This window comes from Setaria viridis, chromosome 7, assembly GCF_005286985.2.
Source record: "Setaria viridis chromosome 7, Setaria_viridis_v4.0, whole genome shotgun sequence".
NCBI lineage: Eukaryota > Viridiplantae > Streptophyta > Magnoliopsida > Poales > Poaceae > Setaria > Setaria viridis.
This window is the reverse complement of record NC_048269.2, coordinates 31,931,372-31,948,342: the sequence shown is the minus strand read 5'-3', so window position 1 is coordinate 31,948,342 and position 16,971 is coordinate 31,931,372. Positions and strand designations below refer to the sequence as shown.

Sequence of the window (16,971 nt, the reverse complement as noted above, 5' to 3'; positions counted from 1 at the left end):
ATACTTGACCCACTTTTCTTCTTCGTCTAAAAAGTCTTTGTTATTGAGCGGTCGTAATCAGATAGCGGTGGTTTCTCTACCTTTTTCTCCATGCTTCTAATGAAAGCTCGAAATTTAACCTTATCAAGTGGTGGATCTTTCTTCACGGGATGCTTTGGTGCGAAGTGAGCTTTAACCTCAGCATCCACTACTGCGGTGGAGCATAATGACCACCAAAAGAAGGTTCTTGACCCGCCGCAACAGCATCTTTATGACATCTTTGCAAATAACAAAGCATTGCTATCTCCCACGTGCTCATTTTCTTCGGCTTATCATGAGGGCCAATTATGAATGACGATCGCCCCCACCATTTTTTCGCTGCGAGAGGAATGACGATCGCCCCCACCATCGTCACTATCTCCAACAACAGTAGCCATCTCTATGTACCACAATTTATTTAGCTCATATTTGCAAATGACTAAACTATGAACAAATTATATTTTTCCCCATAATTTATTTAGCTCAAATGTAACATCTAAATATAAATAAAAAGTTTCTCCATTGTAGCTTATTCTAAAAATGGCTAATTGCACACCTCTATTTCATCTTATTATCTTATTTCATCTTATTATCTCTATGTACCATAATTTATCTCGCTCATATTTGGAAATGACTAAATATGAAAAAAATTATATTTTTCTCCATAATTTGTTTAGCTCATGTTTGTAAAGGACTAAACTATGAAATTATTCCTCTAACCTCATATCAATTTCTTTGACTAATATGAAACATAGCATAAAAAATTGTTGCTTATTCTAAAAATCACAAATGTGAGCTCTAAACAACATATGCATATAAATAAAAAATTTCTCCATTGTACCTTATTCTAAAAATCACAAAATACTCTAGCTCTAAAGCATAAAACTTAGTATACTAACTATGTATCAAGGGAGGAGAAGTTTCTAACCTTTAGAACACTTGAATGAGTGAAATCCACACGAAATGATCAAAAATCTGGCAGCACCTCCCCTATTTCGCCATGAATGGATGAAGCCCGAGCTGGAGGAAATGGCTCGGGAAGGAGGAAAAAGACGCCTAATTTATAGGAGGGAGGTTAGTACTGGTTGGGAGCTACAATCAGTACTAAAGGTCACCCATTAGTAACGGGTGGAGCCTCCACCCTATACTAAAGGTTGGAGCTTGCAACCGATACTAAAAGAGATCACGGGGGGCTCCTGAGGAACTAGCTATTAGACCCGTTACTAATGCTCACATTAGTACCAGATCAAAAACCAACCAGTACTAGGGCTAGAACCAATGCTCAGTTTTCCAGTAGTGCTATGAAGACGACACAAACATTACACACGATTACAACACTGACGACACACATCCATAGTACTATTATCCATTACCATATAGTAGCTCCAATCAAGGAACGAACATGCATAAACTCACGACGGTAGAACAGATAGGGGGAGTTAACAACCCAGCAAACTTAATTCAAACCAAAGACGACCACACTGGAGCGAGCAAGGCAAAGTAAGGAGCAAGCCAACACAGCCGACCTCTCCTGGTATCTTAACCCCAAGGAAGGCAGTTAATAAAATGGTCCCATCGAATCCAGGATGGACTTGATGTCTGCAGCAACAGTCTTTGCATCACAGGAAATACCAGACAGCCCTTTCATTGCCAGCCCAACACAGTAGAGGCTATTTTCACCTTTCCAATGATTGGGGAACTCCCCTCCTTTGGGCATGCCACTGTCGTTCAGCAAGCCCTCACAATTCTGCAATTTTTTATAACCGCACAAATTTTCGTAAGAATCCAAAACATTTGGATCAACTTCATACTTCAACTTTTAGATTTAGATTGGCCAATTTAGTTCCTCAACTTTTATTTCTGGGTCAAACTCGTCCTTATGCTGATACGTGGCTCCAAATTGGTATGAGACTAATACAAAAGGTCCATTTTACCCTTATTTATTTTCTCTTTTCAATTTTTACCTTTAGAATTATAATAACGTATGATCCAAAATAAATGTGAAGATGCATATGTTTGCCGAGGGAGTATGAATGCATGCATGGAGCATGTATAACGTACCACGAGTATGTGAGCATATGTTGATTTTAGAACATGCCCACACACACATTGAGTTGTATATATACCAAAAGAATATCAGTACATACTTGTTTGAGTATATATATTTTGCCTATCAAATTCGTATGAGCACATGCATGCATGAATGACTTTAAAGAGTACGGGTACATACACTTTTTAGAATCCATATTTTGTATCAGTTTAAAGAATATATTATTACTTGTATGTATTAAGGGAGCATGAGCATATACATGTTTGACCTAGATGAGCCAAGGGCCAAATGGACTTTTTGCATTAATTTTATGCTAACATAGAGCATCACATCAACACAAGGACGGGTTTGACCCAAAAATGAAAGTTGAGGGACTAAATTGACCAATCTATAAGTTGAGAGACGAAGTTGACCCTCTGTGCAAAGTTCAGGGACTAAAGTGCCTATTTTCCCAGTTAGAGGGTTTGATGAGTGTAGTCTGATCAGCCACTGGTATCAGATCTATTCCCTTGCGCATATCTATGTAGTCGATCTGACCATGCATGCTTCAAATAATCCACATCAGGCCACGCATGATTTGAAGTCAACTCGTCACATGTTTTAAATAAGATTCTCAATATTTACTGTCAAAGAAGGTGCAGCACTCTGATCTAGAATGAAAACAAAGAGGATGGATCTCACGGCTATATAAGTATATATTCATTGGTCCATCCATCCCCTTCATCCCGCGGTCGCTGCCATGGCTGAGAACGATCTGCCCAAGAAGCTTGTCCAGAGCGGGCTGCGCGCGGAGTTGATGCCGCAGCATGTGGCGTTTGTGCTGGACGGGAACCGGCGGTGGGCGCAGGCGCGGGGTCTGACGACGTTGGAGGGCTACGAGGCCGGTGCACAGGTGCTCAACAAGATAGTTGAGCTCTCAGCCGCCTGGGGCATCCGTGCGATCACGGTGTTCGCCTTCTCGCAAGACAACTTCAGACGCCCCGAGGCAAGGCCCTTTTATTTGACTCGCTACTTTTGGCACCCAGCAGAGCTTGCGCTTACACACGGCTCTGATCTTGCATTATTCTTTGAATCTGCAGGCTGAGGTCGACTTCCTGATGGAGATGACCGCGCGGATGATCCGTCATTACATGGACGAGTACGAGAGGTGAGCACACTTGCACTGCTGATCGAACGATTTGGGCACTCACCACACAATTTGGTATATGAACACTGCAGCAGCTGACTTTAATTGTTGAGTACAGGGAAGGAATTCGGGTGCATGTCGCCGGTGATCGCTCAAGAATGCCAACTTCTCTGCAGGACGCTGCTCGTGAAGCTGAGGAGATGACCAGGAACAACTCGCAGTACCATTGCATAATCGCGGTCTGCTACAGCGGGCGGTGGGACATCGTGCAAGCGTGCCGGGAGCTCGCCACCAAGGTGCAGGACAACATGCTCCAGCCGGAGGACATCGACGAGGAGATGCTCGCCGGCCACCTCTCCACGAACGCTCTGGGAGAGTTCGGTTGCCCCGACCTTGTCATCAGGACAAGCGGCGAGCTGAGGCTCAGCAACTTCTTGCTGTGGCAGTCGGCCTACGCCGAGCTCTACTTCACCAACACCATGTGGCCTGATTTTGGGGAGGATGACTACCTCCAGGCGTTGAAGGACTTCCAGAGCAGAGAACGCCGGTTTGGCCAAAGAAGATCATCCCAACAGGAGTAGAGGTGTGGTATGCGTAAACGATTTGAAATGTAAGCGAGATTTTCTCAATGCTAGCAAGTTGCTTCCGAATAAAAAGAGGATGTGTGGTTGTTGACGGAATACTGAAAGGTTGTTCAAGAAAAAGGGATATAGTAACAGTTAGTCCTGTTTAAGTTGGAGTGTTTCCTTAGTCGTTGTCTGCGTCAAGATAGTCCTGTTTAAGTTCTTGCAGAGTTCACCACAACAGCCTTGTTGTGTTGCCAACGGGGCTATCGGTTGGGCTGGGGCCCCGGCGGTGATTTTTGGGCCCTGGTCCGCGTGTGTGGCGACAAGAGTGCCGGCAAAAATGTGACGAGCAAGATGGGCCATGGTCGTGATATATGTCGTCGTCACATACTGCAACTGCGCAGTAATATAATCTCCGTTCGCATTACATTTTTTCAAGAGTGTGAGCGTCAAATAACTAGAGACGTGACAAATCGAAGACATAATACCATAGTAGTAATACTTTATTATCATGCCATAGCATTCCAACGACTTTATCACATTACACACCATGCATTACATTGATGGGAAAGTGCCTTCTGCGGTTCCTAACCCCTATTAGTACCGGTTGTGCAACCAGTATTGCTATTTTGGTACTAAAGAGGGCTTTAGTACCTAATACGAAACATAGCAATTCAAAATTGCAGCTTATTTTAAAAATCACAAATATGAGCTCTAAATAACACCTGCATATAAAGAAAAATTTCTCCATTGTACCTTATTTTAAAAATCACAAATTACTCTAGCTCTAAAGCATAAAACTTAGTATACGAACCATGTATCAAGGGAGGACGAAGTTTCTAACCTTTAGAACACTTGAATGAGTGAAATCCCCACGAAATGGTCAAAAATCTGGCAGCACCTCCCCTATTTCACCATGAATGGATGAAACCCGAGCTGGAGGAAATGGCTCAGGCAGGAGGAAGAAGACGCCTGATTTATAGGAGGGAAGTTAGTACCGGTTGGGGGCTCCACCCAGTACTAAAGCCCCTCAGGCTCATTAGTATCGGGTGGAGGCTCCATCCGGTACTAATGGGTGACCTTTAGTACCGGTTGGAGCTCCCAACCGATACTAAAGGGGGTCACGGGGGCTCCCGGGGACTAGCCATTAGACCCGATACTAATGTTCACATTAGTACCGAATAAAAAACCAACTGGTACTAAGGGTTAGGACCAATGGTCAGTTTTCCAGTAGTGTTATGAAGACGACACAAACATTACACACGATTACAACACCTACGACACACATACATAGCACTATTATCCATTACCATATAGTAGCTCCAATCAGGGAACGAACATGCATACACTCACGACGGTAGAACAGATAGGGGGAGTTAACAACCCAGCAAACTTAATTCAAACCAAAGACGACCACACTGGAGCGAGCAAGGGAAATTAAGGAGCAAGCCAACACAGCCGACCTCTCCTGGTATCTTAAACCCAAGGAAGGCAGTTAATAAAATGATCCCATCGAATCCACGATGGACTTGATGTCTGCAGCAACAGTCTTTGCATCACAGGAAATACCAGACAGCCCTTTCATTGCCAGCCCAACACAGTAGAGGCCATTTTCACCTTTCCAATGATTGGGGAACTCCCTTTTGGGCATGCCACTCTCGTTCAGCAAGCCCTCACCATTCTGCATTTTTGATAACCGCACAAATTTTCGTAAGAATATGGCACCACCATTATTCTCTGAAGAGAATCCAAAGCATTTGGTAACAGAATGCAGTGCTTTAAGTTTCTGGTTAAGCTAGTAAACAAAAATAAAAGTAGCTTTTCCATAGGTGGTGGAGGTTTGTATGTTTTTCTTAGTAACTGCCCTCTTGTAAGCATTAGAAAAAGGGGTAAAATCATACTAGATTTTTCATGGTTGGCAGAGGTAGACGCTTTTAAAGACTGCCACTATTGAAGTTTTCATAAAAGGTAAAAAAAAATCATTTCTTCATTAATGACTGCTGCCAGGCTGCTGCTGATATACATACATACCTTAAGCCACCTGTTTGCAGTGCTTTTATAGCCTGTGGCGAATACAATAGAATCAAAGCAGCAGTTTTTTCCATCCTCAAATTCTATAGAATCTTCTCTTATGCAGGATACTGAACTAAGCACCTGCGTTGCACAAAAATCATGAATAAACTTTATCAAGTTTAAATTGGTATATTTTTCAACTTTTAGGTCTACTATTATACCATGTAAATGTGCTCACCTTGATAACACCTTTCTTTATTAAATCAACTGTGCCAACATCTATGACTGCTGACCGTCCAGTCTTTGCCTTGAGAAGAAATGGCCCCATATTAGGCCTGATGATCCCATATTTGGACAGATCACCGTATCGAATGTTTGCAAGAGTCACAATAATGAAATCCACAAATTTCACAGGAAGGCGCCAGTTCACTAGTTTCATCCCCAAGTTAATCAACCCCTTGGTCATAACATGCACCTGTATTTACATAATGAAGTTAAGTGGAGAATCAATAAAGTATACCATGCATGATTCATATTCCAAATAAACAGCATGAGAAAAATAAAATCAACATATTTGGAAATAAGTGTAGTAATTCATACCGGACTACGGATAACCACGGAGGTCTCCACTCCATGGCTGGCAAGGTCATAGGCAATCTCCATGCCGGAGTTTCCACATCCAATCACTAGAACTTCTTTTCCAGCATAGTTATTCCATGACTTGTAACCTGATGAATGTATGACTTCACCAGGGAAATCATGTAGCCCAGGGATCTCTGGAATGATTCCCTCACTATTCTCACCTGTTGCTACAACCAAGAACCTTGCTGTATACTCAATCACTAGGCCAGTTACTTTGTCATGTGCCATGACGTCCCAACAATTGCTCACTTCGTCATACTTGCAAGACTCAACTGAAGTGCTATACTTAGGGAAAATGTTGAAGTGATCGACATAGGCATCAACATACCTCACAAACTGTTCCTTGTTGATGTATGTAGGGGTATCACTTGGATATGACATGTGAGGAAGCTCACAGAACTCCTTGGCAAGATGGAGTTTGAGGCGATCGTATGTGCGTTTGCGCCAAAGTGAAGCACTGCAATCCTCACGTTCAACGATGCAATAAGGGATGGAGAGCTGGCTGAGGCATGCTGCTACAGCAAGACCTGATGGACCCGCGCCTACGATCAAAACTAGTACCTTCTCCATTGAGAATTTTTGAACTGGGGAAGAAGATGAATAACAAAAGCAGTGTTGTTCCAGAGGGGAACTTGGTTTGGTAATATATGATGAGTTGTGTGGGAGCTGTTTGAATCTATTTATAGTAGTAGGGGGGAGGTGTACAATGTATCTGTCCCTCACTACATAATTCTTATACAATTAGTAGCGTGAACATTATGCAAGACTACTTCACATTTAGCGTGAATATATATGGCACCATTAATTCATTCTAAAAATTTTATATGATGTCATTAATGCCATTAATTTCATACTGGGGGGAAATTAATAAACCTATCATATGTTCTTTGCAACCATAACTTTTGGGGTTTACAACTTTTTTATTTAAATTGGCAATTAAGCAAGTACTTCAAATAAGTTGTGTTTCCTTTGAACACTTTTTGGGGATTATATTAACTTAAAAGTACTTATTTTGAAAATATTCTTTCATTGCCATGTCGTTAGATGAATAATCCCATAGTTAAGATTTTCTCTAACTATGTCAACTAACCAATCATACATTGATTCCTACATTGAGTTATTTTTTATCATCACTACACGGACATTTTTAAAAGTGAAGTGTTGAATTTACTCATAATTAGATTTTTTTCAAAACACATATATATCCTTTAAATGAAACAGCTAATTTATACTCATTACTAGAGAAAACACAATTCAACCTCCTCTAATGTTTGAAATTTCCTCCGTTCCTTATAACCAAATCTTTTGCGATGTGCTTCATTTTGCCCAAGCATTGTATCCCCTCGCTATAGATTCCTTTCTTTCATTTGGCGCAGGCCCAATTTCCATGGGCCAAATACATATTTGGGCCAAATTAAGTTAAAATGGTTCCGTTACGTTTAAGTAAACGATGCGTATATGGGGATGGCGTATATAGTGACCATCCCCGCATCTAACGCTTGTGTATATATATAGCTTGTTCGCGCAAGGAAGTGCGCTGCAGCACCCCTTCCCCCCACTTCCCCCCTTCCCTCAAGTCGATATCATCTCTATCTCTACCCTTCTCATATATATAGCTGGCAGGTTCTAAGCAATATACATTGTAATCAGTATTACCCTAGCCATCAATTTGTTTTCAGGTTCTTATCTCCCCTGCACCGTGCATGCCTTGCACCCAAGTAATCACTAAAAGCTGGCCCTGCAAGAGCTCAAGAACTCAGCATATGATCAGATCTGCAACAGCCATCACCAGAGAAGGCGCAATGGCTAGGCGGAGGCCTTCATCATCTTATAACAGGTTTCACTTCATTATTAAATTAACTACTTTGGCCTTCCTTCACAAATACTTTCACTCTTTTCTTTTGAAATGTATATAACGATTCAGAATAATAATAACAAATTCTCAAAGTTATGAAACTATGTTTGTTTTAAAAACTATAAGCTTGACAACATATGCATGCATATTATTGTGATTCTGATCATAAAAGTATTGCCTTTCAAAGTAGATTTGGTAATAATTATATTATTAGTGTTTTGATGTGGTTTTCCTCCTATATGTGTTGCTTATTTAAGTTGGTTTCCAATTCAGAAAACTAGGAAATTAATAATATGGAACTTCAATACGCAATTAAATTTTTTGAAGAAACAGACATCACAAGGAATAACTTTCCTCTCATTGCATCTCTTATACAAAAGTTTGCTTCGGAAAAGATGAACAACTTTGAAACTGTTGCTTTTTGTTACATGTATATCCAATTATGGAGAAAGGGATCAAGTTGCCAAATCGATCACTGCTGTCATGCTAGAAAACCAAACTTGTGGAAGTGTAACTTGTGGGATTGCAAAGTTATAAAGTCAGAAACTGAAATCACTTTACATACTGTGGAGCTTGCTACACACTATATATAATCTCATATTTGGCTCTGGCTCTGCATGTATAGTGCTTCATGCTGTTCGTTTAACTTTTATACTTCCCATTGCTTATGTCAACATGCACTGGTTTATATGTCACATCTTAAAATTTTTGGATTTTAGGATGTGATCTGAAAGAACAATTAAACAATAATTTTCTCATAGTTTTAAAATTTTTTCAACATTTATTTTCTTGACAGGAAATTTAGTCTAGGAAAAATAATTGGTTGTTTTTCTGAATTAAATAAAGTTATTCTTTGTGTGTTGCATTCTTGCAGATGCATTCTGGTGTTTCATGAGTGCAAAAAGTTTTAAAATACATTTAGATGATGACCAAATCCTTCTAAGAATTTTATAGCTTTTTCTAGACCTCATTCTCATTTTTCCTAGAGCTAAATGTATCAATTAGAAGGCTCTATAATTCTTTTCACGAGCTCCAAGTATTTTATTTGGACTCTTCGTGTCCCAAACTATCTCTGAGATTTTTCCTAGATTTTTGGATTTTCAGAGTATTTTTCGTGAATTTAATGGGTTATCTAGAAATTTCTTGATTTTCCTTTTCACGAGAAATCATTATTTCTGAAAATAATCTATTCTTTTTCATAACGGGCCAAGCCCGTGGGCCGAACCCGCGTCAGCCGCTTAGGCCCGCTTCGGCCCAGCCAGGCCCGTGCGCCGCCGCCAGTTCCCTGGCGCTGCATGGCCACCGCCGCCGCCGCCGCCTTCTTGGCGTGCGCGCCACGGCCATCATCGGGCCCCGCGCCCTATAAAACGCGACAGCCGAGCCTCTCGTTCTCCCTGTTGCTCGCGCCGGCCGCGCCTCGTTCTTCCCGGCTCGCACAGCGCCGCCGCCGGCCTTCGCTGTGTCGATGCGCCGCACCTCTTCGTCCCTGGAGCAAGCCACCACCACCTCGAAGATCCCCTCTCCGAGACGAAGCCGGTGCACCGCTCCTTGTCGTCGTCAAGTCACCGGAGTGCCGCGGCCCTCGCGAAGAGCAGAGCCACCGCCCGAGCTCTGTCCGCCCGATTCGCCGCCCAGGGGCACAGCCGAACGAAGCCGCCAGGGCCACTAGCTTCGCCGAGCTTCCGCGCCTCTTCTCCACCACCCGCCGTCGTCAGTCGACCGCCGGATCAGCTCCGCCCGCGCGAAGCCCCGAGCCGGCCATCTCCTCCGTCCGCCGTGCGCCAAATTCCGGCCGAAATCCGTCCGCCCCGTCGCCGATGAGGACCCCTGCGTGACGCCCTCCATCTCCTCTATCTCCTGCGCCACCCGTCTGCACCCTAGGCCGCCCGAGTCGCCGATCCGCCGGCCGCAATGGGAGCCAAAGCTCCGAGTTTTTGTTTTTTTTTGCCCCTAGAAGTCCTGTAATCTTTAGCTTACCTCCTATGTCTTGCAACTCTCAGAAAGCTTAGGTTTCTGCAAGCCAATCCAATCCGAGCACTTTAACAGATCTAATCCTAGGCTTTCACCCCTTTGACCTAATGGCGAGTACTATTCCATGTGTCTTGCCAATCTTCTCTGCAAGCCCTTTTGATGTTTAGTTATTGCATCTAAGTACCTGAAACCTTGTAGTGCTCGCCATTAGGTCAAAGCCCCCTAGAAAGTTTAGGTTTCTGCAAGCCAATCCAACCCGAGCACTTTAACAGATCTAACCCTAGGCTTTCACCCTAGGCTTTGACCTAATGGCGAGCGCTATTCCATGTGTCTTGCCAATCTTCTCTGCAAGCCCTTTTGATGTTTAGTTATTGCATCTAAGTACCTGAAACCTTGTAGTGCTCGCCATTAGGTCAAAGCCCCCTAGAAAGTTTAGGTTTCTGCAAGCCAATCCAACCCGAGCACTTTAACAGATCTAACCCTAGGCTTTCACCCCTTTGACCTAATGGCGAGCACTATTCCATGTGTCTTGCCAATCTTCTCTGCAAGCCCTTTTGATGTTTAGTTATTGCATCTAAGTACATGAAACCTTCGTTTTAGCAACGTCTATATCCGTTCTTGTTGCATTATATTCATGATAATATAAACTACACGTTAGTGGTGATATTTTCCATCATGCATGTTTTTAAAATAAATTTAATATTAATTTGATTAATACTTGTTAAACATGTCTTCTTTAATTAAAACCTACTTAGTGTTGTAACCGCTTTTTCATAATAGATGTTAATTTGATTAATGCTTATTTAAAAAATTCTTTAAATTAAAAGCTAATAAGTGTTATACCTTGGTTTTCAGTCAAACTTAAATTGAGTAATGTTTATACAATTTGCTGTCGAAATAAAAGCTACATTGGTTATATCTCGATTTTTCTTTATTAAATATTAATTTGACTAATATGAATATAAATATGTTTTTAATTATATTTGGTTAGTTCAACCCGAATCATAAAGCTATGCACTTAGATGTTCCGGCGGAGTTATTTTCCGAATAAATGATTAATTTGTATAATTTATACGAACACAGTTACAAATAAAAATTTGATTAAGTTTTATTGTGGCTTTTTCAGATACTAATATAATTTGAGTTAATTCTAACATAAGATGTTTCTCTAAAATAACCTTCACACATGATTTTATTGAGTTAAAACATATCTAGCCCATAGTCTTTTCTTGTTTGATATTAATCTCTCGATAGCTGTGCCTTTTCAACCTTAATTCCGATTTAAGCGTTTCTTGCATCCTCACGATCTTAGAATCGAGCCCTATCCTTTAGTACGCTCTTTTAAAGCTTTTCTTTTGCTTGGTGTACTGTTCTTAGTTGTGCTTATTTGTTTGTTTGTATGCTTGTGCTTGATGATTGTTGCGAGTAGAAGGAATGTCGCTTGAGAGCTTTGAAGAACAAGAGCTAAAGATATCTGAGGAGCTATATCTTCGGAGAAATGCAAGTGTGTCCTTATGCTTTTGTCCAGTAACTTTATTTAATCACTATTGCATATACTTGCATTTAATATTGATGGGTCCTATTAAGGTTTGCCTAGTTTTTATGATCATTCCTTATCAACCTAGGTTTATCTTTCTGTTGGGTAGCTATGCTTAGCTACTATACTTGGGTACGGTGGTTTTAATGAACTCAATGATTAAACTTTTTTTATTAATGCTATACTTTTCATTAATACAAGATCACCATGCTTAATTGGAACATGGAGCGACCACCCAGGAAAATAGTGCAACCACAAGGACTACATGGCTCTGGTCTTGGCTAATTAATTATAAACTCTAGTTTGTGGTAGTTTTACCTAAAAGGGGCAAGAGGAGGAGACAGTAGTTGGTGTATAGCTCAACCCTCAAACTGATCTGCTCTATGGTAGCTTCACAGTTTAAGAAAGATTTATGCATTGCGTTGATCATGAAACCTTAACGAGCTATCTTTACTAGGGAATTTTTGTAAAGGCCTCATAGCATCCCTATGTAGTCACACCTCGGTAGTGTGATAAGTGCCTGATCAGCACAACATGGTTGGGTCTAAAGTTTTTCTAAACTTTTACGCGACTTGTGGGTAAAGATGTATAATCTCTGCAGAGTGTAAAACTGATATATCAGCCGTGCTCACGGTCAAGAGCGACCTTCACCCTCACATGATAATTGAACTTGAAGATGGACTTAAATCGTAGTTATGGTTGTGCCATATGCTTATGGCCTATGTTTATGCTTAATTTTAGGTTGGTATATATTTATACTTTAGTAATCAGGTGCTAATAAAATTTGACCAACTAAAAATACTTAATGCAGTTAACCAGTCAGCTTTTCCTTGTTTAAGCCTTGCATTCGTATTTTCCCCACACTTGCTGAGTACGACATGTGCTCACCCTTACTATAACCAACATTGCTCAAAAGAAGAAGCTAGCTGCTATGAAGTTGTTGTGAAGATGATGCTGAGTTCTAGGCATACGCAACCCCCAGTCGATTGCCTGTGAAGTTTGGAGCCTCCGTTTCCAGGATTAAGCGTATATCTCTGATTGACTCTTTTTCTTTACTACTGTTATTCACTTGTGATGTCACTATATATATGAAACTAAACTAGATCCTGACATACATATATGTAGCACTTGGTTTTGTTTTAAAACTGGATGTGACATTATATGGTTGGCCTAAATACGTGTCCCTCTAGAGTTAAAAAGAAGTGGGCAAGCAAAGTACTCCCTCCGTTCCAAATTATAGGTCGTTTTGGCTTTTATAGATACATAGATATTATTATGCATCTAGACATAGGGTATATCTAAGTGCATAATAAAGTTTATGAATCTAATAAAGTCAAAACGACCTATAATTTGGGACGGAGGGAGTAATAAAGTAAAACTGAAAACCTTTATATGCTTTGGAATAAAGGATAAAGGAGTAGCCGTGCAATACATGTCAAGAGGTATACGGTGACATGTCATCTGCTTATTAGGTTGATTTGCAGTGTGTGTGAAGATTTTTCTTCAGTATGTACAGGTGTATGGTTACCAAATTCTGAAACCGTAAGCAGTACTATGATCACATTTAATTTTAGTCTGTTGCTCAATGCATAGTGTGCAATATCACGCTCTTAGTGTAAGTGTATAACTTGCAAGTATTTCTTTTGTCATCGTGTACAGGTGTATGGCTTGCTAACTGGCTGCCTTTTGATTGAGTAAAGAAAAGGAAGCTTTACTTGGGGGAATTTGAGATCTCATATTACGCTCTGTTTATTATAACTTGTAAGTATTTACAAATTCTATCGTTGTGTACAGGTGTATGGTTTGCCAACAGACCTGAAAACTCGGATAAAAGTAGAGGAACAGCTATGCAGTATGATCACATTTTCTGCTGCACATGGAGTGTGAGTGTGTGACATATCATGCTCTCTCTTGGATTAACATGCCAGATTTGCAAATATTTTTATCCTTATGTGCTGGTGTATACGGCTTACCTTGTGCGTGTATGCGCTGTGCATGACAGTGTTTCTTGTCTAGACTGATGAGTACACGAATACCTTTCAGTTTCAGGAGTTTCTCCCTTTTCACTTTTGTTTTAAGGGTCCGTCCGTTTTAGCTTTTCTGGAGAATGTATTACCTTTTGAAGGCATATACCTTGATTGTTTCTTCTTGAACATAAAAGATGGGATTCTTTTCGTTCAGAACCAAAGCTGTTTTTCTTTTCTTTTATTTCATTTGTGAAGGTTTCCAAGAATCTAAGAAAATAATTCTCGGCCTTGGTTCAACACTAAAGGGATCCTTTGGTTGAATTGAATGTCCCAGCAAACTACACAAATCATGGGCACTGGGTTTTGGTGGATCTGAAGAAATCACAAAAAACACTTTTATCTGTGTCAGTCGTGAGGATTTCAGAGCTAGAAAGTGGATAAAATCGTACAGTCAATCCTCCATTATCATATGAAGAGGTGCTTTCCAACTTAGCCACCATTCAGGTTGTGGCTTCGTGCAAGAAAATTGCCTACTTTGAATGGGCATAAGCTAGGTCGTGGAGTAACGCGAGTGAGTAGCATGGGGTGTTTGCAAAGGCACTTCACCATTTTAATCATCTAAAACCAATCTATATTAATTGAAAAATGGGCTTTATGATGAACAATATCCGGTAAACGAGGGTATTGTAGTAGTAATGCTCTTTGCGAATCGACCATCTATCTCTTCGATCTGTTTTTCCTAAATTGAAATGGTCATGTTAGTGTTAGGACATTGTTCCATTCCACCCATCTTGTACTCACAAGACTTTCTCCTTTCTTACCTGATGAATGATAGAGGACAGATCCTGCTGCAATTTCGTTGAACAACGCATCGTAAACTGCAGTCGACTTAAATCCTAAACTACGACCAAAGCTGGTGAATATTTAAGTCGATTTATGTGGACAAGTGTTCCTAGCTTCTACTCCCTCCGTCCTAAATTACTATTCGTTTTGACTTTTCTATATACCTAACTTTTGCTACGTATCTAAACATACATACATACATAGCAAAAGCTATGTACCTTGAGAAACTAAAACGAATAGTAATTTAGGATGGAGGGAGTAATAAGCTATTTGATTTGTACCATGTGGCCTTAATTAGAGTTTAGAGGAAGGTCTCCTGGCGGTGGGCTGGCCCGGTGGACATCAGTGTATACGGCTTGTGGTTGGGTGGGGGTGACAAGGCACAAAATGGTGAACCCGTGACGTCGAAGACGAGAGAGATGGTGGATCGAGTAGACATGATGAACGTGGCGTGGCTATTTGCCATTCGTTTTTGATCGAACTGTCCCTTGTGAAACGAAAAATATCAGGCGTCTGACACTTAGGTTTCTTCCAAAAAAAGCATGACACTTAAAATTCATTGGAGATCTGCAATGTCCTCTGTATTAAAAGCTACGAGTACCGAATAACACGGGAGGTGACGGTGTGTGCCGCTTTGTTGTTGGCTCATCTTGCATTGTGCCTGAAACCTTTGTCCGTCACGCTCAACGCTGCAGAGCAAAAAGCTCTTAGTATGAACCGTCCATTTCAAGACCATTCCTTTCGACGAATGCGAGCCGATCACAATACCTGCTTCCGTTTGTTTCAAGAATTTTAATTTCTCCCACGTTCAACATCCAAGTCGTTCCACATCTTAGAGCAGAGCCTCTCAAACCTTATCCCTCCCTAGCTCTCTCCCTCTGCTCAACGAGACGACGACACGTTGGGGGCATGTGAGCGCCACGCCTCCGCCCTCCCCATGCAGCCTCCCACGCCGCCGCTCGCCACCGGAGCAGCCGCGCTTTCGGCACCGCCGCCACCAACCACCACCCAATCACCGTCGTCGGCGTCGACAAGGACAGCAGCAGGGAGGCGGCAGCTGCTCGTGTCCGGCCTTCTCCTCGCGGCGACCGGCGGCGCGCGAGCTGCCGCGGCGGCCGGAGGACGAGGAGAAGGAGCTCTGGTGGGGTACGACGGGCCGGTGGTGACGGAGGCGGAGCGGGCGGCGAGCGCGGCGGTGTCACGGCGCGTCGGGGAGGCCGTGGGGCTCCTGGAGCTGGGGCGGGAGCTGCAGGCGCGCGGGGAGTTCCCGGAGGCGCTGGCGTCGTTCACGCGCGTGGTGCGGGAGTACGCGGACCTGGCGCTGTCGGAGTACGCGCGGGTGGGGCGGGCGCTGGTGCTCTACGAGATCGGCGACCGCGACGAGTCCATCGCCGAGATGGAGGACGTCTCCATCGCGCTCAAGGGATACCCAGGTCAGTCGTCACTCGTCAGTATCTCCATGGATGCAGATGATGCACAATAATCTATATATCTATCTCAAGTAGTAGAATATACATAATATATACGTATATTTGCAGAGATCCACGCGGCGCTGGCGGCGGCGCTGTACGCCGACAAGCACGCGGCGCTGCTGGCGGAGAACCAGTTCGCCATCGCCACGCTGCTGGACCCGCACTACACCGACCTCACCTACGTCAGGGACACCAAGCACTGGCCGCCCAGCCTCGTCGCCTCGCTCCACGACTTCATCACGCTCTCCTAGTCTAGCAGCTCAGCACTCCCAAATTAAAAATCTCGATCAACTAGTAGCTGTATACTTGTATAGCATAAATACATAGCGCACGCACCAACTATTTGGTAAGTATATGGTATGGTCATATACATTGTGTTTGATAGGAACCAAGCTATCATCAGTCAATAGATTGGTTTATCGCTCGAGGAGACAATGCGACATTTTGAAGATTCTCTCGACCAAGTAGCATGAGTTGGGCTGCTTGCACTTTGATAAATACTTGGGAAAATGTGTGCAATTTAGGAACAAGATTGATTGCTGTTGCAACAACTTGCACTCTAGTTCTCTACTATACTCTGTGCTTAGTTTCAATGTTGCAAATCGCGGGCTATAGAATTTAGCGGAGTGCTCCCGAAAAAGCTATAGATATTATAGCGCAGCTATAACAGAAGCTATGACCTTTAGCGGTATGCAAAAAACTAGTAAGATTTAGACCTAAATATTATTAATTTCATTTCATGAATTTCAGTTCATATTTCATAAGTATATGTAGCATATATGCAAACATAAGCAAATAAGTCACAACTCATAAGACAAGTCATAAATCATAACTCGTAGTTCATTAATCACAAGTATATAAGTTCGTAGATCAACTATAGCGGAGTTAGCGGTGCTAGACTATTGAATTGA

The 16,971-nt window shown here is 42.2% G+C and overlaps 3 protein-coding genes across 3 annotated transcripts; 2 read left to right on the top strand and 1 right to left on the bottom strand.

Moving 5' to 3' along the window:
- Positions 1-2,768: 2,768 nt before the first annotated feature.
- LOC117865245 (cis-prenyltransferase 4, chloroplastic) lies at positions 2,769-3,927 on the top strand. Its single transcript, XM_034749400.2, has 3 exons — positions 2,769-3,053; positions 3,148-3,215; positions 3,313-3,927. Exons 1-3 carry the CDS (start codon positions 2,808-2,810, stop codon positions 3,773-3,775), a joined length of 777 nt encoding a protein of 258 aa, XP_034605291.1. The 5' UTR covers positions 2,769-2,807; the 3' UTR covers positions 3,776-3,927.
- Positions 3,928-5,255: 1,328 nt separating this feature from the next.
- On the bottom strand, positions 5,256-6,985 carry LOC117864886 (probable indole-3-pyruvate monooxygenase YUCCA11). Its single transcript, XM_034748953.1, has 4 exons — positions 6,374-6,985; positions 6,012-6,248; positions 5,792-5,914; positions 5,256-5,441 (listed from the first exon to the last, which is right to left on the bottom strand). The coding sequence occupies exons 1-4, from the start codon at positions 6,983-6,985 to the stop codon at positions 5,256-5,258; spliced, it is 1,158 nt and encodes a 385-aa protein (XP_034604844.1).
- An 8,321-nt stretch (positions 6,986-15,306) lies between these two features.
- On the top strand, positions 15,307-16,611 carry LOC117865737 (uncharacterized). The gene is made up of 2 exons (XM_034749977.2): positions 15,307-16,021; positions 16,127-16,611. The coding sequence occupies exons 1-2, from the start codon at positions 15,526-15,528 to the stop codon at positions 16,309-16,311; spliced, it is 681 nt and encodes a 226-aa protein (XP_034605868.1). The 5' UTR covers positions 15,307-15,525; the 3' UTR covers positions 16,312-16,611.
- The last annotated feature ends 360 nt before the right edge of the window (positions 16,612-16,971 follow it).